The sequence below is a fragment of the Cebidichthys violaceus genome, unplaced genomic scaffold, assembly GCF_023349555.1.
Source record: "Cebidichthys violaceus isolate CVI_PGR_0920_01 unplaced genomic scaffold, fCebVio1.0.p SCAF_4, whole genome shotgun sequence".
In the NCBI taxonomy this organism is placed as follows: Eukaryota; Metazoa; Chordata; class Actinopteri; order Perciformes; family Stichaeidae; genus Cebidichthys; species Cebidichthys violaceus.
Window position 1 is genome coordinate 12,739,418 of NW_027176594.1, and position 18,982 is coordinate 12,758,399.

Consider the following 18,982-nt stretch of genomic DNA (forward strand, 5'->3'; position numbering starts at 1 on the left):
GTCACGCCGCCATAAGAAAATAAACAACAAAAACCTTGATTACCGATCAACTACCAGTTGTTAATTCAAGATGGATACCAGATTACATGGGTTGTTGACCTTGTTGTTTATACTAGCAGCTGTTGTGCAGTAACATCTGCATTTAATAATTCTACTACTGCTGACATGCGGAGGAAGCAGCTGTTATTGGAGTTAAAATGATGGTGAAACATTGTGAGGATAGAGATCGTTTCAGCGCATTAGTGTGGATGTAGCCTGAGAGTTTGCTTTCTGACCATCTTGCAGTGATTGAGTGGAATGAATGGCTCCCAAAGAAACACTGTGATGGTGCGTTTGGCATATTGGTTCATGACATTTTAAGAAAGTACAAGTAGTCATATTTAGTCACTGTACCTAGTGTGAAAGAGCTGAGATGTTCAAGAATGTGTGTCTTTTTATCTGAGATTTTTGAGACAAACTCCAAAGAATCAGTGTAGTTGAAGTTTTTGTAGTGTCATTAAATGTATATTTCATGTACTATTTGATCATGTGTTGAGAGTATTTTTTTTTCTGTCTCAAATTAATACATATGTAATAACAAATGTTCATAGAACATCAATTGAGAAAATGTTTTGAGACTTGTGAGTCTTGGGCTGCAGCTGGAATCAGGTATTGGCGGCCTTTCAGTGTCATTTGTGAATACTTCGTGAGACATAGTCCTCACTTTAGATGATGTTCCCACAAAATACTTAACTAACGACTAGTAACTACCTAAATTGATCATGAATTTCATTTTTTTTAAAAGATCTATTAACACACTCCCTCACCATTAGTGCATGTCTAAATGTATATGTATAAATGCATGCATAAATGTAAAATTATTAAATCATTTACTAGCACTTTATAAATTATCTTATGAACTGTTGACAACTCCTAAATAATAGTTTTTTTTATAAATATAATACTTAATTTTGAAATGTGGAATCCACCATTTATAAGTATTAAAATACAATCATTAAACACATTATAGATTAGTTCAGTCATCAAGAATAAAACATAGATATGTTTATGAATTGAATAGTAATGTTTATAAATGTAGGAACAATGTTTATGATTAGTTAGTTGTTTATTCATACTTTAATGCTTCATAGCGTGCAGTTATTATAAAGTGTTACCTAGTAGGGAAAATGCAACATAAGGTTTTGTAAGAATCAAATATAAAGGTAGCTAGCCTACTCCATATTACAGATTATACTACTGACGTGAGTCACGTGAGGGTGATAATGCCTGAGGGTTAGGTTTGATATGAGCTACATAATTTCACTGTTAACCGAAACATTTAGCCTAATCAATAATTTCCAGTGTTCAAAGGACAAAATGATCATAATCTGGATTATCAAATAATGATTTCACTATCAGAATATCAATAAATGCACACGCAAGTAATGAATGAATACTACAACAACATCAATCTGCCAGTAGAAATATATCCTGCGCCTCTCATCGGGACACAGAACACAGTAAATAAATGCTTGTTAATCAGATAACACACTGAGAGATCACACTGCTGCTCTGCGCATTAATTATAATCGTGTGTCTATTAGCTCAGTGATCATGTGTGTAGATACACACTCCATCAAAAGTCTCTCCAGCTGTTAAAGCCGCCTTACAGCTGATCCAGCTGTGATCATCAGAAACAGACGTCGCTTCACGTGACGCTTCAGAGGAAAGGAGGTCTCATTTCTCTAAAGAAAAAGAACACATTTCTTCGTTTCCTCTCTTCTAGCGTGGTTTCTTGCGTAAAAGACGCTAAGTGGGGGAAATGCGGGAGCAACCGAGAGACTTGTGGGACGTACCCGTAGCCTGTGAAGTGATGCTGAACAACAAACTGACATCATCAGAAGGCGACTCTCACCACGAAGAGCCCAAAACATTCTAGAGGACATAAAAAAACAAAGCGGACAGAGTGAGCGAAACACTCAGCCGTCACATATCGGTGCGCGGATCTGTTCATGCACGTGCACCGCGGCAGCAGCAGCAGTCGTCTGCCGCGCGCATCTGTCTGTCCGTGCAGGAGCAGAGACAGACGGGCCTGGCGATGATGATGATGGCGGACTGCGTTGGCTTCCAAGCGCAAATCGCCTCGATTATTGAGATACTGGCAAATTCGGCAGTGGCGGAGATCTGCAAACTGGTGGACGACGGCTACGCAGCGCTGCGCTCCCAGATGGACCAGGAGCGGGAGAAGAGCGAGAGGGAGAACGACGCGCTGCGGAGGAAGCTGCGAGAGATCGACGTGAAGATGCGGAGCTACGAGAGGAAGATGAGGAGACGGAGTCAGCGGGAGGACGCGCACGCCGTTCATTTTAGGGCATCCGAAGGTAAGGTGGTAATAGATAAAGGTTAAATAAATAAATAAATAAAAGCAGGGGCTGCAGTCCAAGTGCGTTGCACCATCACTGCTACATTACGTCCGAGAGCATCATGACACACCTATGTCCTCATACAGCAATGTGGTGGCTGATGTCTTTAATCTCAATGAGACCACACAGTTGCTCTAACTTCATCCAGCTCTGCTGTCATGACTGATGACACACACACACACACACACACACACACACACACACACACACACACACACACACACACACACACACACACACTGTGCCCTGTGGCTCCTGTACTACTGTGGACCTCAGCATCATTCGGGGCCGTTATAATCACATGTTAATGCACCGTGTGGCAGGGCTGGCCAAAATGACAGTTTTAGTGCAGTTATGTGCAGAGAGTTTTGTCCAAATGTGTATTCAAATGACCCCCCTTCCCGGCTACTGGGCTCCTCGCAAACCCCCATTGCTTCCATTCCGTTCAAGGTGTAGAGTTTTTCTCTGCTGAAATACCCGGTCTTCGTTTATCTTATGGTAATTCAATTAAACACATTTATTTTAGCATTATAATATATAAGCTCAAAACTAAAATAATGAATACTCACTCCAGCCACAGCCTGTTCTCCCTGCTGCCATCTGGAAAGAGATACAGAAGTATCAGCTGCCGAACCACCAGACTTCAGAACAGCTTCTTTCATCTGTGAAACTCCTTTACTCATCCTCCACCCTCCATATGTAATATAGAAAATTATAAAAATTTCACAAACAGAGGGGAAGAAGGCCATAGAGGAGAAGAAGGCCACTGAAGAGAAGACGCAGCAGCCCCCCCCCCCCCCTTGCACTCTTTGTTCCATCAGCAAGCAGGGCAGGAGTCAGCAGGTCCAGGTCAAAATCAAAAGTATTTAATATTGTCAACAGAAGCCAAAACAATCACAAACCAAATTACACTGTCGATAGTGAAATATTTCAAGAAATATGAGACCTCGTTCACACCACAGGACAGATTGATGTATCTGCGCCATGGTACGAAGGAAGTCTGATTCTCTCAGGGGACAAACAGCTCCTTTGTCCCCCCAGAGTTACATTCCTCAACCTATCGATCAGCTCCACGATTGGCTGAAGTCCAATGAGCTCCTCCTTGGATCCTGACCCATTGTCCTGGGCAGACACCTTAGGCTACATCCACATTACTCAGTTTTCGTTTGGAAACAGAGTTTTCAAACGAAAACGATCTCCGTCCACACAGCGTTTCAGCCATCGTTTCCGAAGTGATCTCCGTCCATACCACACGCCTGGAAACGAATATCACGTGACTCTTCACGTTCACTGGGCATGCGCTGATGTAAACAGGAAGTAGATTGTCGTATTTTGTAACTAAGCAACCAGAGTAATAAAGTAGTCTTTAATGATCGTAAGTATGTGTTTGATACTTAAGATCTTCTCTCAAATCTTCCTCTATAAACTCAAACAGATACAGTTCGTGGAAAGTTTAATACGTTTTATTTTTCAGACTTAATGTTAGTTACAGCGCTGCGGGTCTCTCTCTCTCTCTCTCGCTCTCTCTCTCTGATCGCTACAATAACAGCTGTTTCCTCTGCAGACATGCAGACTTTAACTGGACAACAGCTGCTAGTAAAGACAACAAGGTCAGCAATGCCTGTAATCAGTTGTCAGTTAACCTGGTAGTCGATCGCGGGTGTCTACGTCATCGTTTCCAAACTTATGCGTTTCCGTCCGTCCACACGAATACGCTACCCGGAGTTTCCAAAGTTATCCGGCTTCGGGATCGTATCTAAACTCCTCCGTTTACGGTGCTCCAAAACGCCGGCGTAGTGTGGACGCTCAGTGTAAACGTAGCAAAACATATGCGTTTCCAAACGAAAACGGAGTAATGTGGATGTACTCTCAGTCAACTACTTTCTTCCCCCACAGATTTACACCTTCTGACATTCCTCAAACCCCCCTCACAGACACTCAATATACATTCAATGACCACACTCCTTGGTTTAACACTACCTAAGTAAACACACTGTGACACATAATATCCAGCACTAGGAATGTTTTAAAACTTAAAATTCTTCACATCAGCCTTGTAAGCAGCAGCAGGTAGCGGTCTTCTGTGACAGTGCTCCGATAAACCCGCTGTACGCGGCACAGCTACAGACTAAGGGCCTTTTTCCGAGCGCCAGCGTCTTTTTTCGAGGATTCAAAACATCAGTCCACAAACCAATGGATGACATCAAGGCGATTATGTCCACTTCTTATATACATTCTATGGTTTTTCATGTATTTTATGCAAATTCTTTAGAACTCCTCTTAGTGGGTTTATTGGATTTGTTTCAAATTTGGTTGGTATAATTTCCAATACATCATTTCCAGTGCCGCGTATTCCATGCAGGAATTAACATCTTAGTAGCCGTGTCAGACGGTCGCAGAAGTGCCTGGACGCGCCAACCTGATTCCTGCCAGTAGCCCTGAGGGGTGCAGAGTTGCCTGGCATGGAGCCGGTAGATGCTAAGCTATGATTGGCCAATTTGTTTTCGAAAGGGCAGGACTTAGTGAAGGGTCAATTGTAATGATTAGAAAGATAAAGAAGAGTGAATCCACTTGAGTTCAACCCAAGAATTTATTGTTATGGCCGGGAAGAAAGAACAATATATGAAATACAGTCTCTTCAACTATACAGTACAGAACATCACTTCTAAAGACTTTGTATCCTGGTCTAAAGACCCTCCCCTCTATCCTTATATCCTACAGGCCTCATACACCATCTTCATATACTAATACAGTTTACAGACATTTAAACAAGGAGCTCCTCTAATAGCTTTATGGAGACTGATACAAAAGGAGCCTTACTGTGAGGACCATGAGGATTCCAAGGTTACTAATAGTAATACACATTGCCGTGCATATATAGCATATCCATCAGAAGTATGTGAAGTTGTGCCAGAAATCCCTTTTCTGTTCCTACATAAATAAACAAATACTTCGATAGATACTTTGCAATCATTAGCAGCTTTAGGACTGATTGTTGGATGAATGCTAGTACGAAATACTATATCATACTAGCATACATCATGCTAGTACTTGTCACTACATTTCTCACTCAGTCTTTGACTGCAAATCAGATGATACTTTTACATAAGAGACCATTTATAATAGCACAATACGAGAGTCTGAAGCTGTAGGAGCTCATTCAGAAGCTCAGACTTTTCTTGTAAGAGATAGGTTGTACAATAGTAAATGATGACACAGCCAACATGGTTCAAGCTCAAAAGGCAGGAAAACCTGTGGACAATACTAGCTCAGTGTTCTGTGCTATTTTTTTCAGAAGCTGACAACCATCAGCCTGTGGTGCCGCCTCTTCCTGCCACTTCTATAGACAAAACCTTCCATCACATTTCAAAGGTAAATCAGCAGAATGATTTTCAAATATGGTCTATTGAGTCTTGAGAGTACTATTTCAAGGTTATACTGTACTGTATGTAAGGCATCCATTCTCCCCTCTGAGAACATAGAACTGAAGGCAGAAGTGATGACACTTATTGGTGACCTGGAAACTTCAACCATTGTGGTGTAGTGTTCCCTCAAGTAGACCAAACCGCTAAAACCACATCAACACACTCAACACCAGTGTTTTTATATAAGTGAAATCATGTAATTTCATCATGCTTCCCTCACTATTCTGCATGGCACAATGTGTAGTGGAGGATTTGTAACTTGACACGTTCTGCTATGACATCATGGATTTAGTGTAGCCTACATGTAGGAACATGGTCCAAAGTCTGAGTTTTAGGTTCATCTTGAACTGTGAGATGAAAAGAAATTTCTATGTCATGTTCCAGCTGCTTTTCACTGTGTCACAGCAGGAGGAGACCACATTGTTGCCATTGGTGAAGCAGGAAAAAGTGGAGAGAGACGACTGCAACCTGGACCTCAAGGTGGAGGTCAACATTAGGGCAGAGTGTGACCTGTCTACTGGTGAGTGTGACTCTGTGAATGATTACATCTGTGTTCCATTGATTATTGTTATGGTTTCAATGTTTACTCTGGTTGTAATACAAACAAAGAATATGAAGATATACTAGAGTAAAGCCTTGTTTGGACTTTAGTCAACCAGTCAGTTTTTCTCCATTAATACATCTTAGTCATGGCATATATTATTGTGATGAAACACTCTAAACTCAAGGTCCACCACCTGATCAGGTGAACCTTGAGTTTAGAATATTTTATCAGTTATGTCTCACAGTCAAGAATGGACTTCTATGCTCAAGAAAGCATTTTGTCACTTATAATATTATTAAATGCGTCGTTGCATTGCAAAAGTTGCTGAAACGGAGCCTGACCTGCTCTATGAAGGATCAGTTTTTTTAACATGGTTAAAAAAAAATGTAAAAGTCAAAAAAGCTTAATTTAAAAAAAAAAGTTAAGAGGTAAAAACAAGAAAAGTCGCATCACAAATGTTCTTAAAAGTTAAACATTAAAACTATACGTATTTGGGTGGAATAAAACTTTAAAATTATAAGTTATTACACAGAAAGCGTTTTTGAGAGCAATTCACTTTTGAAACTGTAAGGAAAAACAAAACTGTATGGAAAACAAAACTCATCCTCAACTTCCTGTTAGGATGGAGTTAGTCTATGGGTCTTTTATTTAGAAAAAAAAAAGACATAGCCTCTTGTGTGTTATAGGGCTTCTATGTATTTAACATTTTGAAATGGTGCCAGTGATGGAGAGTCAATACTTTATCTTGGTCATATTTAATAATAATAATTTACCATAATTTACCATGTAACACGGTATCATGTGCAGAGATGGGCAGTATTTCTATTACTTGTATTTGAAATACGTATTTCAATTACTTTTGAGTATTTTGTAATTTTGATATTTGATAGGGCCGATAAAAAATCTAACGTAATTTGTAACAAAATACTTTAGAGTGGAGTAATTTTGTATCTATCTTTTGACCATCTAATCTTGCACTGTATTAAAAGTTATGCTGTGTCTTCTCAATGTGAATGTCATAATGCCATATCAATTACTGGGAGATAATATAGTTCACAGTTAGCTAGGCTATGACAGTAGATGTCCATTTGTTTAAAAAAAACAAAATAACATAAAATATCCAATTTATTTTATTTAAAAGGCATATTATGAAAGTATTCTTAGTTTTATTATTTTATACATTCTACAGTTGGCCAGGTGGACAACATGTCTCAGTACAGTAATTTATTTAGGCTCTTTACCTGTGTACAACTGGTTTTAATTCTATATTTTGCTTTTATAGTATACATACCTAATGTGTGATGCTATTCATATGTGATGAATATTTTCTTGTTGATACAAAGCCAAAGTTTATGGGCTGTTAGGTCCCATTAATAAAAAAAATATATATATACATAATCAATCAAGTTGTCTTTTAATAGCTTTGCTTAGTTACACTGACATTCTGTGACTGCTCTTCCTTTTTGTGGGGTTCACCAGAGCTTTGTGTACATTATATATATATATATATAGTAATTTTCTCATAGACTTCTATACAATCAGACTTCTTTTTGCAACCGTAGGAGTCGCCCCCTGATGGTCAGCAGAGAGAATGCAAGTTAAAGACACTTCCGCATTGGCTCCACTCTGCACAACCGGAGGTTGCTGCCTGATTCACAGGCAGACCCGGAAGTTCAGACCAATCAGAGCAGACTGGGCTTTTTTGGGAGGGGGCTTAAAGAGACAGGTGCTGAATCAGAACTGTTCAGTATGAAATAATACCTTCTTGTCGAATAGCGAATGCCACACCACATCTTTCCATGAAAAGTCACAATTTTGATAACTTTCATCATGAAGCTTTTTAGACAGTACTGACCAGATTTGGTGTCCATGTGGTGAAATCTGTACGAGAAGTTTGTTAAAGTACAATGGAAATGAGCAAAAATGCCTTAAAATTACCAAAAATTCACCTAAAGATCAATTTGAATGAAATTTGCAGGGTATAAGTCAGGTTGTTATGTGGATAGGTTTTGTTAATTGGTGATGATTGTCCCAATGGTTGTGAAGTGAGATATCAAAAAACTTTTGATCAACGTCTTCCAGTTATGATCAACGCCAAATTTCGTGGCAATGGTACTGTATGTTACGCTGGAGAACAGTAATGGACCCAGGATTTACCCATGAGGAAGGCCATGAGTGAGATGGGGAACACAAGATGAGGAAATTCTAAAAACAGAAAATGTTCACTTAGATAGGAGCATAATAGGTTGACGTTAGACCCTTTTAGACCAACCCAGGTTTCAAGACGCTGTAGAGGGATGGAGTGGTCCCCAGATTGAACCCCAAATTGCTCACGAAGGCTACCATCGGTGTATGAATGTGCGTGAATGGGTTAAAGAAATGTAGTGTGAAGCGCTGTGATTGGTCGGAAGACTAGAAAGGTGCATTACAAATGCAAGTCCATTCAACATTTGCCAGTGGTCCACCGTATCAAAGGCAGCCCTCGAGTCTAACAGGACCGGAATGGAGCTTTCACCTGTGTCTGCAGCAAACAGGAAGTCATTTGTCACTTTAACTAAGGCTGTCTCCATACTATGTAGAGAGGAAATAACTGTCCTTAAAACCTTAGATATTAACGAAATAAATATTTCTAAAAAATATTTTAGAAATAGGTCAGTATTTGCAAGAGTGAGCAGTTTAAGACAGGTTGTATAGTTGCCTGTTTAAAAGAAGAGAGAAAAACACCAGTGGCCGAGCAGCAAATCATAATTGATGAAATGCAGGGACTTACAGTGTGCAGTACATCTTTTAAAAGTTTAGAGTGTATAATATTGAGCTGGGAAGATGATTCAATCTGAGAGACGGTTGTTTCTAGAAGTGAGAAGGAAATTGGCTGAAATTGGGTCAGCACTGCATAGTTTGAGGGGGGGGGACAAATGGGACATGCATGTCTGAAACAATCATAGTCCTAATATCCTCCAACTTTTTAACAAAGTAATTCAGAAATCCATCCGCTCATTCACGGCTCGGTTCAGGGTTAGAAGTGGAGGAACCATTCACAACAGAATCAATAACTTTCAATAAAACTTTCTGGAAATCAAATTGGATAAATAGGCTGATCTTGCCTCTTAAACTGTAGTCTAATATTTGATGATGTGACTTCTAAGGATGTTAAGGGAGAGTAATAACCTCTTAGACTTTAATAAACATCCATTTTCTGCATTGTCTCATTGAGTCATGGATAAGCATTAGGATTTTTCTTTCTGATTTGGAGAGGAGCAATATGGCCAAGGATTGGGATGCAGCTATTGTTGAAAGAGTTAGCCAAGGCATCAGGGGACTGTTCCTACATAAAAGAGCTTGAGGTTCGGGTATTGGGGAAAGCTTCACAGATTTTACTGGCAGAATCTGCTTTAAAATAGCTGCAGTGAACACACCTTTATTTATTAATTTATGTTTCATTCTACAGGGACATATACAGCATACTTCAGACAAATGGGCGATGATTCTAGTGGCAAAAGGTAACAGTGGAACCTTTAATTAAGGGGACAGTATCACTATGAGTGAGCCAAATCTCAATAGCCATAAAAAAATGTCCAGAGGATAAGAAGATATATAATCATTGCACATACGGTGGTGGCACTGTGGTGGAGTGGTTTGCACTGTCGCCTCACGGGGTTGATCCCCTGTCTGGGCAGAGCCTTTCTGTGTGGAGCTTTGCATTTTCTCCCTGTGTTTGTATGGTGTACTGGAGCATGATGACATACAGCTGAGTTAATTAGTGTTGTGAAAAAACACTGGCAGACAACATGCGAGAACCCAGTCAGTTTGGATGTGAACAGCCCTTTTTAAAAAGCACAGAGCGCTCCACAGCGCTCCACAGACGGATTAAAGTTGTCATTAAATTTAATGGATGCACCGCAGTGGTGCTGGATGAGTCTGGTGAAGCTCCCTCCTCTGCGTTTCAGAGTGGGAATGGAGCCGCAGATGAACATGAAAGACTGAGAATTGTGAGAATAGACGGGGGATATTGACCATTAACTCTGAGACCGTAGTGGACGGTGAGGAAAACGTGTTAGCTGACTTGAGTTTTGTATCTCTGACAATGAAGTCACAGACTATCAGCATCTCAAGGCCCTGATCAGACAGAGAGGGTTTAAGCAGCCTGGGACGGCTTTTTGTAATTGTTTTCAATGAGAGTGAAGCATTTTTGTGCGATGTTGTTGCGTTGAAAAAATATAAATACAAACAATAGTGTGATAAATATTAAGTGTAATAGTAATACTGACACCAATGCAAAATAGAAAAGCAATACAAGTAAGAGGTAGTACAAAAAATTATTCAGTTAAAATAGAAATGCATGATAAAAAACAAGAGTAATAACAACACCAGTACCAAATAGAAAAGTAATATTGTGCGTGATATTGAGTGTAATATTGACATTGATATTGAATAGTAATAAGTTATACATATGTTGAAAGTGATATGCTTCACATGATCTTGAAACGTAATACTGCACAATGTAGAAAAAGTTATATTGCACGTCATATGGATGTGTCAGTGTCCGATGTTTCAGCTGTCCTAGCTGCAAAAAGGGGAGGAGTTATACAGTGGTGTTCTGGGGTGCACTGCAGTGGTCTCACTCTACGGCTGAAGGTGCTCTGACGTGACTCCAGTGTGGCGTGCAGGTGATGAGAGGCGCTGTCCAAAATAGTCATCCTCCTCTCTCACACCTCCACCAAAGACTACAGTTCCACTCCCTGGACAGAACCAGCTTCCCTGATGAGCTTATCGAGTCTTTTAGCATCAGCTGCCTTCACCCTGCTGCCGCAGCACACTACAGCGTGGAAGATGACGCTGGCCACCACTGACTGATAAAAACCTCTGCAGCATGCTTCTGCAGACATCAAAGGATCTGAATCTCCTGAGAAGATAGATGTCACACCTGTATGTCAAGTTGGGTTTTTGTCCTGTCTCCACATTTGTTTTGTGACTTCCTGTTTTATTTTGGAAATTAACTCTCCTCTCGTTTCAGGTTCCTTGCCCTTCCTCATGTGTCACCAGTCTGATTGTCTTCCCTGATTCCTGATTGTCTCCACCTGCTCCCCCACTTCCCTCGTGTGTACTTATAGTCTGCGTCTCCCCTTGTCCTGTGCCAGTGTGTCATGTCCTTTTGCCTTGCACACCCGCCTCATGCTATCAGCAAGACCAGGCCTTAGTATTGTCTATCCCGTTCTTGTTTCTTGTTTCTCGTTTCTTGTTTCTTCTGTAAGAGCGACCTTGTTTTGCATTTTGCCATTTTGATCATCCAGCTCTTTGAGTAGAATCAGAGCTTTTTTATTTTGTAGTATTATACCTTCCTTGCGAAGTGATTTTTGGTTTGGCTTTTGCCGTCTTTACTTTACTGCTCTTTGAGTTAAATCGGAGTTTTTAGTTCTGCTTTGTAAGTTTGTTTTCCTGCCTCGCTAAAAGAGGTTTTGTTTCCAGGGATTTTCCTGAGCCTTTTTGTTGAAAATAAAAGATCGTCAGTTGAACCTTAACACCTGCGTCCGAGTCCTCATCAAGAGTTCCCTCCGTGACAATAGAGGCCGCTCTGACCCCTCTTTGCTTTTCACTCTTTCAAAAGGGGCCATCATTAGAGATTTATTACAATCTTAGCTAAAAAAGACCATACTAATATACAATCTTAAATCTTCTAAAATGTCCTGTCCAAAATAGAGTAAGCATAACTGGAATCTAAATTGAGGCCACTGCTGGAGAGGCAGACTACATTGAGAAGTGCCCAGGGTGAGCAATCCTCACAACAAAAAGGGTTCAGTCTACACTCGTATCTCTGTGCTTATACATGCATAAGGTGTAGGGACCTCACCACGGGTGCCTAGCATCCAACAATGGCACTCTACTTCACCAAAAGCAAAGGGAACTAATACCAAAACGAATGAAAAACAAACCCAGTTGGTTTAACAATGTAACTCTAACAAAAACAAGGAGCAAAGATGTAATGGCAAAGCAGCAGGTGAAACTACAAAAGGGAAAACGGGGATTAACAGGGCCCACCATGCTGCAAAATAATGCAATTTCATGTTGCGACTCTATTCACCACCTCTGATATGGGGAATTAGCACGTGGATCCTTCATAGATAGGCAGGACTACAATGGGGGTTCTAAAACAATATTTCCAGCCAACGTGTCGGACCAGATGCGCGAATAGAAGGCAGTCATCTGGAAGTACAGTTCCAAAAGGTTGGCATGTTAACCGATCATTTCAACTACATAACTGTAACACCAAACACTACCTTCCACCACTGAGACAGAGGCCAAAAAGAATGAGCCTAAGCCAATAGGTGCTTTTTATAATCTGGCCCTGGTTAGGGAAATTGTTGGGGGAGGAGCCAGCCCAAGGGCTGCGTTCACCAACACTGCACTCTATGCTGCATTCACTGGCAGTAGGGGAGCATTGCCCACCACACATGCAAAAGCTGTACCCTGGAGCTAGACCGTGGACTGTGCCTTGGGTGAGATAGAGGCGGCGCCCTACCAGCTTGCAGATCACGTAGATCATCAGGGTATTTTGTTCAATAAAACAAATAAACTCCTATTCCCAAAGATGTGGTAAAAAGTACTTCATCAGTAAATACAACTATTTTTTCTTTTGGAAAATTTAATTTAACACTTTTCTGAGCCAAGGGCAACTGATATACACTGGGGAGAATCGTTTTTGGTTATACTCAAATTCTTCCTGTCAATCCTCATCAGCCCTCTCTGTCTGGCCAACTTGTCTTGGGACCAAATCAGTACAGAAAAGTTTTACATTTTTTAATGATTCTCTTTGAATTTCTCTTCTTTTTTCTTCTTTAACTCCACTCAGCCTGTTCCCCTGTGGCTGTCTGTCCATCTTCAGCCATGGAGCCCAGCGAGGAACCCCCCCCCAGTGATATTGCTCCTGACACCAGTGTCCACCACCACTGCACCACCCAGCCCTCCTCATCGCCTACTGATTCCACCATGGACCTGACCTGCAGGCTCAGAGCGAAAAGTAAAGCCACCATGCCTCTGTGCAACAGTTTGACAGCCAGTAGTGGGGGGGTCATGGCCCACGGGGGCGTGTGCAGGGACCTTGAAGGCAATCTAACAGATGTTGCTCTGAAGCCAGAGATCCAGACAGATGATGCTACTCAAGATGGACTTCATCCCTCTCAGCTGTCAGACCCTGTAGCCTCAGATGACCCAAGCCCCGACCGCCTCAACAGTCTGGGCCTGGACCTGGCCTGGATGCAGGAGAGGGTTAGCCATCTTGGTGCAGCGTATGCAGTAGCACAGCTGGGTTTGGGGAACACAGAAAATGGCCACCCCTCTGCCTCCTTCCCCTCCCAGGGAGGAGACAGTCTGGATGGCCCTCCAACCATGCTCTTCACAGGCGGCACCCATGAAATGGCTGCTTTTGCCGCGTCCTTCGACATGGCCGCTGCTGCATCTGTCGCCGCTGCTGCCGCTGTGGTGGCTGCACCGGCCCCGCTGCCTCCTCCACCTCTTCCCCCTGCAGCTCCTTCTGCCACTCCGACCAGCCAGAGACGGCTCTACAGGAGCGGCCCTGCTGCTGCTGCTGCCAAAGAGCCTGCGGCGTGTGCCGTTTGCGGGTGCGTCTTCCCCAGCGCAGCTGCTCTGGAGCTGCACCAACGAGTGCATACAGGGGAGAGGCCCTACACCTGCCCCCACTGTGGTAAGGGCTTTGCCCAGCCCAACAACCTACGGGTCCACCTCCTCATCCACACCGGGGAGAGGCGCTATCGGTGTACGCTGTGCGGGAAGAGCTTCATCTCGTCCAGCCACCTGAAGAGGCACCGCACAGTCCACACGCAGGAGAAGCCCTACAGCTGCTCCCGATGCGGACAGTCCTTCAGCCAAATGTGTAGCGTTCGCAGACACCGACAGCAGTCCCAGTGCGGCCTGTAGACGGACCGCCGGGCGAGGTGCATGGCAACTGGAACTGATCCTCATACATTTTGGCCTCTGAAGGGTGAGTGGTTCTAACAAGGGAGTAGCAGAATCGTATATGTGAGCCAGAACAAAGAAGCAAGACTGTATCCTGTGATATCATTGCAAGTGCAGTTAACATTTGTCCTCGATCATAGCAGTAATATGTGTATTCTGTTTTTAAGGTGGACAAAAGGATTTTCACTAAAGCCTTCTCAGTCGTTACTTACTCCTTGTTTCAACCTGAGAGAGGATCACAGAGTGGACTGTAAAAGAGTGCCTGAGACAGTGTTTATAACACTTAATCCATCAATTTGTCATTTATGGTTTTGTCTGTGTTTACATAGCTAACGCACTTGGGGTCTGTCTCATTTCCCGATTTTGTGCCTCCCCGATTCCTTTCCTTGCCTCTGTGCTTCGCGCCTTATTCCCGCCCAAGGGAGATGTGAGTGGAGGAAGAGAGGAAGAGACGAGAGGAGAGAGGAGTCGAGGCGACAGGCGTTTAACAAATGAGACATTCCTCGTCTCGGACCGTCATTTTAAAGCGACGACAATTAAATATGCTGCATCAGCTGTCCATTGTTATACTACTGTATTTTATGATCCCTGTCAGATGAGCATAACGGTGTTCATGACAACTTATATATTTACTAGTAATTCAATTCATAGCGTGGCAGAATGTGACGCAGATGTCATGCATTTTCTATTTAACACACACATTATAGACTGTATATATGTTATTGTGTGAAGCACTACAAATGTTTGTACGAAAAGTGCTATACAAATAAAGAGTGACATATATTATATATGACTTATTGATATATATTATAGACACACAAACACAGTCCTGTCTTTCTATATGACAACATGAAATAAAGCAAATTAGTGCTGATTGTAAGAGAGTGACATAATAATTTGACACCTGCAGCTGTTTGCACCTGTAAACATCATGTCAGGATTATAGCAGTTGAGTTGGATGTATACATTCAGTATAAAAACACAAGTATCAGGTGAATTGTCATTAAGAAATGTGGTTAGAATAGAGCCTTATGAGGAGCTACATAAGCTGTGAAGTAAGAAGTAAGAAAGTCTGATCCCGCATTTTAAATAAATACAATTTCTAAATACAAAAAGGAACTGTTACATTTGTAGGGTCCAGCTGTGGGTTGAAATCATTACAGCTGTGTGTCACGGCTCTTTTTATTTGTTTACGTGTGCCGAAAAAACTTCAGCAAAGGTGTTTCCGCTCTCATAGCTCCTCCGGTAAGCCTCCTCAAGACACATTTTAGGAATTGGGATGTCCTTCAAGATGGAGCGCTGAGAACAACTTCCGAGTCACAAGCCGGAGGAGCGAGGGATCGAGGTGGCACAAAACCGTGAAATGAGAAAACCCCCCGGGCTGATCCAGGAGGGGAGGCTCATGTACTGTATATCTTGGATCATCTTGGTTAATTATGATGGTACGCAGCCATCATCACCACTGACCACCTAGTGAAACAGCTGACAGCTCTAGAGTTTTTCGGCCTATATAATGAGGTGATTTATAAAAGTAACTTCAAATATGTTTAAAATTCATCAAATGTCAAGCGAATGTTATGAACACAAATTTAATCTTGCCTTATCCTACTGTGATTTCTTACGCTGGATTCAAATTTCCAAACACTTCCAGCTTTTGTTGCTTTTTTCAGGACTGCTGACACTACATGTTTTAATTTCTTACACTGCACACTGAGTGTCGATGTCAAAGGATGCTGAGACGTCCTCAGTACAGTTTTAATTTATGTATTTATGTTTTTTGGCTCCAAGCAGGAGGAACCTGCTAGCGTGGTGAGCTTTGCTCAGTCAAAAGGGGAAACAGCTACACATTACATTACTGTCATTTAGCAGACGCTTTTATCCAAAGCAACTTACAATTGAGTATCTATCTACACACCGTAGACGCAGCTACGGGAGCAATTTTGGGGTTAAGTGTCTTGCTCAAGGACACATTGACATGAGACTGGTAGAGGCAGGAGCCGGGGATCGAACCTCCGACCCTCTGATTGAAAGGCGGCCCTGCTCTCCACTTAGCCACGGTCACCCTGTGACACGTCACAGGGGTGACGTCACACATTCCAACAACTCTAAATCTGTCTTAGTGCATGTTGTTGTATTTCATGTAGTCATACATATGTAGTGATGTAAAGTAGAAAATGTCATTTTAGGAGCAGATAGCTTTTGCTGAGCTAAACCATGTCAACACAGAGCATTTCTTAGTTTTTAGTTCAGACAACGTTTTTGTCTCCAGAGAGACTGCACATGCTACTCACAAGATACTCATGTGGTATTGGGTCCTTTAACAATATATACATGGTAGAATTATATTAATACAAATGTGGGTGGCTGCATCACTTCCAAACGTTTTCACCACTTTTGTATAGTGTTTGTGGCGAAACAGCCCTGATGCATTTAGCTGGTTTGTGTCACAGTCAGAACCCAGAGCACAGTGGTGCCTAGTTGCACACTTTACATCAAACATGTCAGAGAATATCAGAAAGGAAACGTAGCGTGTTGTAGTGCGACTTTTTGCCTGTAGATCAAAATACAGCAGGATGCGCTATTTAATGACAATATAGTGCCACACACAGCAGCAGCACGAGTAAGCTCTTCAAACATCAAAAAACAACAAGGAGGCTTATTATTTAATCATAGTATTTCTGTAAAATATTGGATTATTTTTTACACTTAGTGGCACAAACGTTTTATTTAACTGTACTCTAACTTGCCTTTGTAATAAATTTGTTATTAATGGTCAGTATACGTCATGTGATTTGCCTTTAACTGTAATGATCTTTTTTTTCTTCTAAAAATTACTTTTATTTTGGAAAAAAACAACATTCCGTTTAAGAAATGATCAGTATAGGTATCTATAACGTTACATTTTTAACAAAAAGAATCAGTATTGTATCGAATTTAAATTAAAAGTTGGTATCGACTGAACCCCAAAGAACTACATAGAACAAACGGCAACAGCGATAACGACAACAGACTGCATCAACTGTCCTAGTGTTCTTGGTCAAGGCAATTCATAAGCACTATCTTCAATGAACCCCAGCTTGAGATGTATTGGTGACTTTTTAGTGGAGAAGACACAACATAAAAATGAAAGCTACTAGCAGCGATGGCTGAGCCCTCACACCTTTGGGCACGTTGAGGGTACTGGCGGGGGAGCAGGCTGACGTGTTGGTACACTTCTGTGACCATCAGACGCTGCATTCACCAGTTACAAGGTATTTCCTGCGTGGAGCAGCGCGTCACCAGGTCATTTTGCAGGGGCTTAAGGCTTGAATGTTTTGAGCGTTTCTCCGAAGACAACTTTAAATGTAAGCCTGGGAAGATCGACAAAAACCTGAATGCCTGAAAGTGTTTGTAACATAACAGACCGTCAAAGTAAATGCATGTCTCTAAACCAACTGCGTGTTTGTGCTGACAGTCAGTCGGTTAATCACTTTAATGTTGCAGCTGGTAAAGGTGTAGCTCATTCTAATCACTATGTACACTGCTGGGTAGTTTACTCTATAATAAAACATAATTATTTAGTTGATTATATTTTGTTTTAATAATCTGAGTCTGTAAAATGTAACTAAAGCGATTAGATAAATGTACAGTAAAAAGTACAATATTTCCCTCTGAGCAGTAGTGGAGTAGATCTATAGCAAAAAATGGAAAAAGTCAAGTAAAGTATTTCAATATTACGCTTTTTTACATTACATTACATTACATTACAGTCATTTAGCAGACGCTTTTATCCAAAGCGACTTACAATAAGTGCATTCAACATTGGTAATCAATGCCATTCATCCCCAGACACACATCTTTAACCAAAAGCTTCTGTGTGGTTGCCCTACATTAAAAAGACGCCAGTGATGCCCGCTAGTTAGTTTCACTCTAACCCCTGAGTAGCCTACATGTATTTACTTTCTACACTGAGACAGACAATAGTGTCGATCAATGCTGAGCTTTGGGAAAGGAGGAGACAAGATGAGGAGACTGAGGAAAAAAGAAAGGTGATGGGGATGATAGGATTAGCATGATGCTGATCCTCACAAACAAAAACTTACCTGATCCAGTTCAAAGTGCTATTACCATAGAAATATGTTCTTTGGGTCATTCAGTGGAACCTATTGGCTCAATCTAACAGCACAAACACCGAGCATAATCATAGTGTGAACATACTATTATTGTATACAGATATCATTGTAAAACACACATTTTGCTTATATTTATGTGCTTTTTGAGACATAATTAAAATCTAAAATGTTGCAAACTCAAACACAAGACAAAATAAAGAAGGTGTATATAATTTTTGTTAATTATTTATTTATATACACTGGCAAGGACACAAGTGAGGAGTCACAGAGAAAGGGAATACAGAGGGTAAGAGAGATGGGTAGTGTGAATTAGCTTTTTACCTGAACACTAATTACTTCTATCAACATTCATTAACAGATGTTTTGTGATCATTCTATCCTCTTCTGTATTTTCAGATTGTAGTGTGGGTCATTCATAGCAACATTTAACCTGATCCTCATGTCTGACTGCTCGACAGATCATTTATACTAATGCCCACTGATATGCTTTTAAAACGTCAGTTTTTGCTCTCCAAACTTAACGCCATT

At 41.3% G+C, this 18,982-nt stretch overlaps 1 protein-coding gene across 1 annotated transcript; it reads left to right on the top strand.

Moving 5' to 3' along the window:
- The first annotated feature begins 2,072 nt into the window (after nucleotides 1-2,072).
- LOC137885163 (uncharacterized) lies at nucleotides 2,073-14,303 on the top strand. Its single transcript, XM_068727318.1, has 4 exons — nucleotides 2,073-2,360; nucleotides 5,698-5,774; nucleotides 6,233-6,347; nucleotides 13,219-14,303. The coding sequence occupies exons 1-4, from the start codon at nucleotides 2,078-2,080 to the stop codon at nucleotides 14,301-14,303; spliced, it is 1,560 nt and encodes a 519-aa protein (XP_068583419.1). The 5' UTR covers nucleotides 2,073-2,077.
- The last annotated feature ends 4,679 nt before the right edge of the window (nucleotides 14,304-18,982 follow it).

Coding starts and splice junctions, on each gene's coding strand:
- LOC137885163 (XM_068727318.1), top strand. CDS start 2,078: ATGATGATGATGGCGGACTGCGTTGGCTTCCAAGCGCAAATCGCCTCG. Junction 5,775..6,232: donor CCTTCCATCACATTTCAAAG/GTAAATCAGCAG, acceptor ACTGTGTCACAG/CAGGAGGAGACCACATTGTT. Junction 6,348..13,218: donor AGAGTGTGACCTGTCTACTG/GTGAGTGTGACT, acceptor AACTCCACTCAG/CCTGTTCCCCTGTGGCTGTC.